The following is a 9,254-nucleotide window of genomic DNA, read 5'->3' as shown; positions in this document are numbered from 1 at the left end:
ATCAAATATAATTCCCTCAGGTATAGCGCGTGATGGCACATCTTTGGTCTGCGTTTGTCGATCACCTCGCCCCGCTCCGGCGGAGGGGCAGAGCCGGGGCCGCCCCGCTTCTCCGGCGCTGGGTTCCCGAGCCGAGCGCGGCGGCGGGTCGGCGGTTGCGCCGGGGCTGGGAGCACGAGGTATTTCGGAGAGCGCCGGAGAAAAACCTTTTCCCCTCCGCGGCAAAGGGAGGGAGGCGGCGGGGTCCTGTCCCCGCCGGGGAAGGGGAGCTGATCCTGGCGTGTGCAGCCGGGAGCGCCTCGGCTCCAGGACGAGGAAGGGACCAAATGGCCCCATGCCCTGCCTGGAGCCGAGGGGGCGGCCAGGAAACACACAGGCTCCCCAAAAAACCCCCCCAGACCCGCTGACCCCGAGCTTCCCCTGCGCTGACCGAGGGGGACGTGGACACCGGGTTGAGGGGGTGTTGGAGGGGGGCTCGGCCGCCCCCGGGTGAAAGCCAACGCGAGTCCGGTGGGGTGAAATGGGGTGAGGCGCCTGTGGCGGGCGGCTGCCGGCCGAGGGGTGCTGGGGGGGTCCTAGTCGTCCTCCTCCCCGCCGCCGTAGAGGTCGGCCAGCTTCTTGAAGCGGCTGCCCCAGTCGTTGAGGTAGTCGTAGTCCTGGTCGCGGTCGGAGGCGGAGGAGTTGAGGGAGCTGAGCGAGGTGGCCTCCGAGCCGCTGCCCTCGTAGTCGAACACCAGCAGGGAGTCGTAGGGGGGGGCCGTGGGGTCCGTGTCGGCCGCCTTCAGGTTCTGGGGGGGCAGGGGGGTCAGCGCCCATCCCCTCTGCGCCGGGAACGCCACCGGCTGGGGGGCACCCCGATGGTGCCTGCACCGATGGGGGCTTCACCCCTCCCCGGTCCACCCCCAGGGCGCCGCGCGGGGCCAGGGCTCACCTCATCGATGAAGTTTCCGATCTCGTCGGGGTTGGCGGGCCGGGGCCGATACTGGGGGGCGGCCATCAGCGGGGGGGCCACGTCGTTACGGATCACCTCCGGGCGGGCGTCCAGGCCCCGGTGCAGCTGGCTCAGGTCGTAGTCCTGGCGGTGGGGAGGGACGGACATGAGGAGATGATGCTCGAGGGACGGCCGCGGGCAGCGCCGCGCTGGGACCTGCCGCTGGCTACCCCAGGGCAGGAAGGAGCGGGGGCACCGCGGGCACCGGTGACCACGGGGACGAGCAGGTCCACGGCAGCCTCATGCACCCCAAGCGTCCGTCGTGGCTCGGGGAGCGAGGCCACCACCGGCCACCGGGGCCTCAGGGGCAGGCTCTGGCCCGGCACAGGCGTCCCACCTGGTCCTCCTCGCCACCACCCTCCTCATCGTAGTGGTAGACGTTGTCCCGCATGTCATCCTCCGGCGGGAGCAGCGGCTCCTTCACCACCTTCCTTCGCTTGGCGAAGAGCAGCAGCAGCAGCAGCAGGACTGCGAGCAGAAGGCACTGGCGTCAGGGTGGCGGGGCGAGGGTGGCCCCGTCCCCGTCCCCGTCCCCGTCTCCATCCCGTGGTACTCACTCAGCAGCGCCAGGATGCCCCCCAGGATGCCCAGGATGGCAGGGACGCCCAGGCCGGTGGCAACGAACGCTCGCCGCTCGCAGTTTTTTGCTGGCCCTTCGCAGTCGCACACCTGGGCTTTGACCGGCGTCACCTGCGCCTTGCCCTGCCCGTCAGTCAGCTTCAGGAAGACGTTGTACTCCCCCGGCTCCAGCTGCTTCACCAGGCTCAGCACCAGCAGGTCTTGCGCAGCAGAGAGAGGGGCTGGGCTCAGAGACAGGTCCCCGCTCCCCGGTTTGGGGACACACTCGGCACCGGCGCGGGGCTTTGCCACGTGGCAGTTCCCCAGCCCGGTGCCCGTCGCGGGGGCCGGCACCGGCCACACGTGGGGGAGCGCAGAGAGCCGAGGGGGCCTGGGATCTGGCCCTCGCTCGGCGTCCCCCACCGCCCCGCACCAAAGCTGGGTGGCCGGGCCAGACGGCACGGCACCTACCTTGTCCGCTCAGCCTGACGGTCCAGTTGGAGCCGGAGCCGTGCTCCAGTGCCACCTTGAAGGGGTAGGTGTTGGGGGGCAGGTCCTTGTCGACGATGGTCAGCGTCTGCTCCTCGGGCTGCCGGTTGCAGATGGCGAAGATCCGAGGTTCCGGCATGGGCCCGTTGTCGTTCACATCCTGGAGGAGGAGGAGCAGCGTCCCCGTGCCGGTGGCATCCGGCGACCCTGCGGGGCCGGGGGTTAGCAAGGCAGCTGGGGAGGGCGTCCTGGCCCCGGCCCCTGCCCCAGGTGCCCCGGTGGGACACGGGTGGGTGGCAGCAGCCCCTTCCCAAAGGGCAAGGCAGGGTGCTCCTCACCACTGTCCACAGCCAGGACGATGGCCTTGTAGGTGCTGTTGATGGCGTGCACCGACTCCCGGTCCAGTGGCTGGGCTGCCGTGACGATGCCGTTCTCAGGGTCGATGGCCAGCCACCCCGCGGGGTCACTGCCCATGCGGTACCTGGGGCAAGCGAGGGGTCAGCAGGGGGGGATGCTCTGGCGGGCGGGAAGGGGCGCACAGCCCGGCGCAGCCCCCCGGGCACCCCAGCATCGCCCCCCACCACTGGCACCCCCCCACTCACGTGATTTTCTGCCTCTGATCCCTGTCCGGGTCCTGGGCCGTGTAGGAGGTGACCTGGTGCCCCAGCGGCAGGTCCTCCATCACCTTCACCGTCTTGACTGGGGGCACGAAGATGGGGGCTTCGTTCACGTCTTTGACCGTCACCATGACGCTGGCCGTGGAGAGCGACAGGGGCACAGTGAGGGGGACGGCGTTCTCCACCGTCACCACGAGGTCGTACTGCTTCTTGGTCTCGTAGTCCAGGCCCTGGAGGGGGGAAGGAGAGAGGAGCCGGCTAGCACCAGCAGGCTGGCAGCCGGCGCCGGGGCAGCTGCGCAACGGCAGGACCCACCTTGGCGGTTTTCAGGATGCCATCATTGGTTTTGGGGTCGGTGGTGATGCTGAAGTCACCGTCCTGGTCCCCGCTCTTGATGTGGTAGACCGCTTGCCAGGCAGGGGAGCCCTGCATGTCCTGGTCTGTCACATGCAGCCGGGCCACCACAACCCCCACGTCGTTCTCATTCACGGACCCCTCGTACTGCAAGGGAGGGGATGGGGACAGTCACCCGCATGGTCCCGGTTACCCCAGGGCAGGGGGGCTCGTGCCGTGGTGGGCCGGGGAGGGTGGCGGCTCATGGTAGCCAGCTCAGGTACCATGGTGGGGTTGAAGACGGGAGGGTTGTCGTTGGCGTCGGTGACTTCCACGATGGCGGTGGCGGTGTTGGTCAGGCCATTGCCCTCCTGGTCCGCAGCCTGGATGATCAGCGTGTAGTTGGGAGTGGTCTGCAAGGCGAAATCGTTGTGGTTAGGGCAGGGATGGGGTCCGGCATGTCCCCCTCCTCCAGGGGCATCGCCTGCCTGCTCTTCCACCCTTCTCCAGCCATGGTGTTCACCGCCAGCACAGACGCTTGCCGACGTCCCCGCTGCCCACCCGAAGGGCTGGCAGTCCACCCACTCCCGGGGCTCGGCAGGGCTGGGGGCCCCTGCAACACAGATCCCCAATGGGCTTGAGGCTGCAGACACCCAGAGCAGGGGACAGTGACCCAGGGATGGCAAGTCCCCAAACTGGCCGGACCCCAGGGTTCCGGCATCCCCGGCTCCCCGCGGCAAGTCCCACTGCGGAGCTGCCGCACAGTCCCCCGGGACGCAGCAAGGGTGCCCACCTCCCGGTCCAGCCCCGTGCCGATGACGCTGATGATGCCCTTCTGTGGGTCGATGGTGAACATCTGTTGTGCGCTCTTGGGCTCCTCACTGAGGATGGAGTAGCCAATGATGCCGTTGTTCACGTTGATCCCATCGTCTGCGTCCGTGGCGTTCACGGTCATCACGGACGTGCCTGGGCACAGGGACAAGCAGGGGAGATTTTACTCGTGGGACAAAAGCACTGGACACCCCGGCACAGGTCTGGCTCGGGGCTCTGCGTGGTCCCAGCCACGGGGCTCCCGGCTCGCCGTCCCCCACACACCCGGCTTTGCGTTTTCCTCGATGTAGCCGATGAAGACTTGCTTGGTGAAGACGGGCCGGTTGTCGTTCTGGTCCGTCACGGTGATGATGATCTCCATGGGGTCCTCCACGGGCTGCCCGTTGGCTGACACGGCGTGGGAGAAGAGCTGCGGGGGGCACCGTCAGCCCGCGCGCGGCCTCGGGGACTGTCCCCTCCCCGTCCCGGCCCCCCACTCACGATGTATTTATCCATCTCCTCCCGGTCCAGCGGCTTCGTCACCTCCAGCCACCCCGTCTCCCGCTCAATGGTGAAGATGCCCACGGGGGGGGTGTCCGCCCCCTGCCCTGTGATGCTGTAGAAAACCTTGGTCTCCTTGTCCTTGTTGGATTTGATCTGGTGGCGAGGCGCAGGGGGGGTTAGAGGGGTCCCGGCGCTCCGGGGACCCCCCTGCCCCGCGCCCCATCCCCGCGGGGCCACATACCTGCACCAGCTTCTTGGGGAAGGGTCCCCGCTCGTTCTCGGGGCAGTTGATGGGGGGGATGACCCAGTCCCTCTTCTGCCGCCGGAGGCCATGGCCAGGCTCGGGGAATGTCAGCACATCAGGCACCGTGTCCTGCGGTGAGAGTGGCTCGACTCAGCACCTTGCCGAGCCCTCTGCACACTCTGCCCCGGGGAGGGGGGATGCAGTGGCCCCGGGGAGAGGGGCTGTGATTTACCTGGTGGTGGTGGTGGCGACGGTGCCGCTGCCTGCGCAGGGTCACCCTGGCCGAATGCTTCTTGCCTGCCGCATCCCAGGTGTGGATGGAGAAGCTGATCTCCCGCTGCTGGAGCTGCACGGGCCGGGTCACAGAGACGACGCCGTCCCTGCTCACCTTGAAGCGCGTGTCGTCCGAGAGGTACACGGCGCGCTGCTGCTCGCCGCAGTCTGCAAAGCTCACTGGGGACAGGGAGAGCGAGTGGGCGGGGGGCTCCCGGTGCCGCCCCGGGGGAGCCGGTGAGGGCAGAGCAGGCGCCCAGGCACCGCGGGACGGGCAGGCGGCAGAGCAGGAGGGCGCAGGACAGCGCGACACGGGCACACGCAATGCGGCCGCGGTTCAGAGGCCCGGGGGGACTGTGGGGTCGCAGGCACGGTGGCGACACACCAGGCACGGTGCCACGCACCCTGCCAGGATCCCGTCCTGGGCACGGGCAGCGTGTGCAGCTCGATGCTCAGTGCATCCCTGCCGTGGCTTTGGTGCGAGACCGGGCACGGCACAACCTGCCGTACCACGGGATCCCTGCCAGCCCGTGGAAAACGGCACTCAGCACTGCGCGTCCCTGCTGCGCGTGGCACATCCCTGTCTATAGCACCACGTACGGTGCACGTCGCATCCCCGCGCACGGCACGCCCCCGCCATGGGGCACATCCCCACGCACGGTGCATCCCTGTGGCACAGCGTGTCCCCATGCGTGGCGCGTCACCGCTGCCGTGCCCGTGGCAGCGAGCAGAGGGTGCTGGTGCTGCTCCGGCTGCTTTTCAAATAAAAACAAGGTCAGTGCCTGCTCATGGGCGCTGGCACCCAGCACCCTGGCCGGGGGAGCCCTGGGGGCTGATCCACGGGGCACTGCAGGCCGGTGGGTTACCATGCCCCAGTGCCTGGCGACCCGTGGGGGTCCCCGAGCCCCCGCATGACCGGTGACCTGCAGCAGGGACAGCCCGGGCTGCAGGAAGGGAACATCAACCTGTGCGGCAGAGAGGTGCCAGCCCCGGCGCACCTGTGGCGCAGGGCAGCAGCCGGGGCACCCAGCCCGCCCAGGCAGCCTTCGGCACCTCCAACACCTCTGCTGCGGGGGGTCCCCAGGGACGCCAGGCACCCACCACAGACCGGGGCAGACAGTGTCCTGGCGTCACCAGCTTGGCACCCTGCTGGGGCACGGTACAAGCCGGGACTGGCACACGGGGGGCCACGGCAAGCCCGGGGGAGGCTCCGAGCAGTGCCGCAGCGGTCAGCAGGCATCACATGAGCCGGGACTGCGCTGCCGGGAGCTCCGAACAAACACCCTTTGTCTGGGAGCTGGTTTGTTTGAGCCAGCAGCACCCAGGCAGGAGCCCCCGCCAGCGCGGCCACCATTGGCCCCAGCGTGACCCGCACCGCATGGCGTGGGTGCCGTGGCTTCACTGCGGGAAGGCGACGTGCCCGGGGTGGGAGGCAGCGCAGCATGCCCGAACGCTGGGCACGAGGCCGCTGCCAGGGCTGATGCCACCATTGCCGGGGCCGGCCCCGCCGCCCCGCAGGGTTACGTCAGCCCGCGCGCAGCCCAGGAATTCGGAGGTGGCGGGTGGGGAGCGATAGCCGAGCCCCGGGCTGGGGGCTGCCCCCCTGCCTGCCGCAGTGCCCCTGACCCAGCCCCGGCAGCCGGGGAGGACCCGCCGGTGCGATGGCAGCCCAGCTCGGCCCCACGGCGGGACCCCCGGCAAAGGCTGTGGGAGCCGGTGGGGCCGGCTGGGCAGGAACGTGCCAGAGCAGGCCGGGTGCTGCCGCAGCGGGGGCTGGCGGTGGGGAGAGGCACCCCGGCACCCATGGGTGCAGGCGCAGTGTTTGGCACCCGGGACCTGGCACCGTGCCGGATGGGCGCAGCGAGTGGGCAGTCCTCAGCCCCCAGCCCCACGCTGGGTGCAATGAGTGCTCGGTGCTCAGCGCCCGCTCCCTCCCTTCCCGCCCCGCCGTGCACAACCTGTTTTTCCGGCTCCTGAGTTGACGGCAAGCCGTCCCCAGCCCTCCCCTCCCCGGGGCTGGGAGCCAGGGGCCCCTCTCCTCTCTGGGAGCGGTGGGGCGGGAGGCGAGGAGAGCTGGGGGGGTCCTTCGGGGGGATCCCCCCCTTCCAGGCCCCCCGCCACCACCCCTGGGGCGCTGGGGCAGCCAGACCCCCTGCATTACCAGGCTGCCGACCGGGGCAGGGGGCTGAGCCTCCGCACCAGGACGGGGACCAGGGCAGCCCCCCAAGCCACCCACGTCCCGTGACGCCTCGCCGGGGCTGGGCACAGGCTGACTCACGGGCAGAGCTGGGTGCCACCACCCTGGCGGTGCCCGCTCTGCGTGGGTTGCGCAAGCGCGGCTGTGCCGGGGCGGGAACCGGCGGCTGGCAGGGGGGGGGGCTCACCCACAGGCAGCCGGGGCGAAGGTGCTGCGAGCCGCACGTCCCGCCAGCGCACCTGCTGACGTCACCCGAGTTTCGCCGTGACTTCACACTCTCGAGGTTCCCCCACCCAGGGCTGACGGGCCAGCGTCCCAACCCCTGCCACGTCCCATGGGGCCGAGCCACCCCAGAGACCCCCCGACCCGCCGAGCAGAGCCGCAGGGGCCCGGCCCGGCCCCGGGGACGCCGTGGCGCCCGCGGCCCCCGTGCAGGTGTTTGCCTCCCCGGCCCAGCCGCCATGCGGGGCCTGTCCGGACCTGTTGGAGGGAAAACATTGCGCTCAACTCATCAGCCTAATTACAGGCTGGCTCGTCAGCCCGCCCTTGCCGCAGCCTGGCCGCGGGCTTTGGTATGCTGCACGGCAGGGGGGTGGCATCGCCGAGCACCCACCATGCTCGTCCACCCGCATGGCCGGGCATCGCCGTGGCACGGCCGGGCATCGCCAGGCTGGCACATGGCCCATACGGGCAGACGTCCCCTTCCCTCCTCCCACGCCCCGTCTCCACCTGGGACCCAAAACTGGGGATTTCCAGCAGGTCCCGGCTCTGGAGGCCAGCCCTGCGCGGCGGGGAGACGCCGAGGCCACGTGCGTGCCGTCACCCTGGTATCGGGAAGGGCCGAACCGCCACAGGCGGCGGCTTCGTTACTGATCAACCCGAAAGCTAACAAACGGGCAATTCCTGAGCTGCGGGGCAGGGTCCGGCTCCCGGCTCGATACCCGCAGCCCAGGCGAAGCCATTCCGGAGCCAGGGGGGCTTGGGAGCGGCACCGGTGCGGTGCTCGGTGCTTTGCACCTGCCCCAGCCGCCCCCCGGCAGACGGTGGTGCCAGCACCACCGTCAACCATTAATCGGCGCAGATGGGGATGGCTTGAGCGCTGCTCTGGGAGCCCGCACCCAGTCGCGGCGCAGCCGCCTGGCACCCATGGATCAGGGGGCAGGGATGTGCAGGGCACCCCAAAGCGGCAGCGGGTCCCCTGGCCAGGGCTCAGTGCGCGGCAGAGGGAGGCCGTTGGCAGCCTGGGCGGCGGCCGCGCACCTGCCACACCAGGATGGGGACTTTGTGCCGGCGTGGTGAGACGCCACCGTCCCCACGCCAAGAGCCACCCGGGGAGGCCGCACCGGGGGCTCGGCTCCACGGCTGCGAAAGGCGGGCCCCGCGAACCCCGGGTGCCGGGACCCCGCGGGCGGGCGAGGCGTGGGGCAGGACGGGCGCCTGCGCGGCCCCACGCCCCGGCCTGCCGGCCCCAACAGGTCTGCGCCGCCTGAGTCAGCGCCGCCCGCGCCGGCGCACCCCGGGGAGAGGCACCCGCTGCCCCCGCGCCCCGACGCCATTCTGCCACGGTGGGATCACCGGCACCTGCGCTGCCCCGGCCCTTCGGCACGGCACCACCGCCGTGCATGGACACGCAGCCATAGCTCTGACCCCAACGCCACCTGCGGCGGTGTGCACCGAGCCTGTCCCCACCGCCACGGCACCGTCCCCACCGCCATGGCACCACCACCATGGCGCCATCCCCACAAAGCCGGGCAGAGATTGTCCCCATCGCCACCCCGGCACCACACGGGCACGGAGCCACGTCTTTGTCCCCTGTTGCCAACTCCAGTGCCATACACCCAGCCCGTCCCCACGGCCACCCCAGTGCCACGCACCCGTCCCGTCCCCACGGCTCCCACCTTACCTCGTCCCAGCGTCCGTCCCGCCGCCACGCTGTCCCTCGGCACGGTGAGGGCGAAGGTCTCGGCGGCGAAGCCGGGCTGGCACGGTGCTGCCCGCTCGCACCGCCGGTGGTCGGCCTGCCCGGAGAGAGTGGTCAGTCCCGGGCAGGGTCCCACGGTCCCGGGCAGGGTCCCGCCGCCCCGGGCAGGGTCCCACGGTCCCCGGCGGGGTCCCACGGTCCCGTCCCTCACCTGGAGCAGGAGGAGGAGGAGGCAGAGCGGGGCCGGGCAGCCCCCCCGCCGCCCCATGGCTGGCTGCCGGTGCCGGTGCGGTGCCGGTGCGGTGCCGGAGGGATCG

General features: G+C 70.8%; 1 protein-coding gene across 1 annotated transcript; it reads right to left on the bottom strand.

The window, feature by feature from the left end:
• Positions 1-575: 575 nt before the first annotated feature.
• LOC309594211 (cadherin-1-like) lies at positions 576-9,205 on the bottom strand (the record flags this gene model as incomplete). Its single annotated transcript, XM_082319614.1, has 16 exons — positions 576-788; positions 932-1,075; positions 1,329-1,459; positions 1,549-1,770; positions 2,021-2,245; positions 2,377-2,519; positions 2,641-2,885; positions 2,971-3,156; positions 3,273-3,401; positions 3,782-3,954; positions 4,084-4,228; positions 4,300-4,455; positions 4,544-4,675; positions 4,779-4,999; positions 8,920-9,034; positions 9,149-9,205. The coding sequence occupies 16 exons, from the start codon at positions 9,203-9,205 to the stop codon at positions 576-578; spliced, it is 2,637 nt and encodes an 878-aa protein (XP_082175740.1).
• Positions 9,206-9,254: the final 49 nt, after the last annotated feature.

The sequence above is a fragment of the Platalea leucorodia genome (assembly GCF_965183815.1).
Source record: "Platalea leucorodia genome assembly, chromosome: 8".
In the NCBI taxonomy this organism is placed as follows: Eukaryota; Metazoa; Chordata; class Aves; order Pelecaniformes; family Threskiornithidae; genus Platalea; species Platalea leucorodia.
The sequence above is the reverse complement of the archived record's forward strand: the minus strand, read 5'-3'. Positions and strand labels throughout refer to the sequence as shown.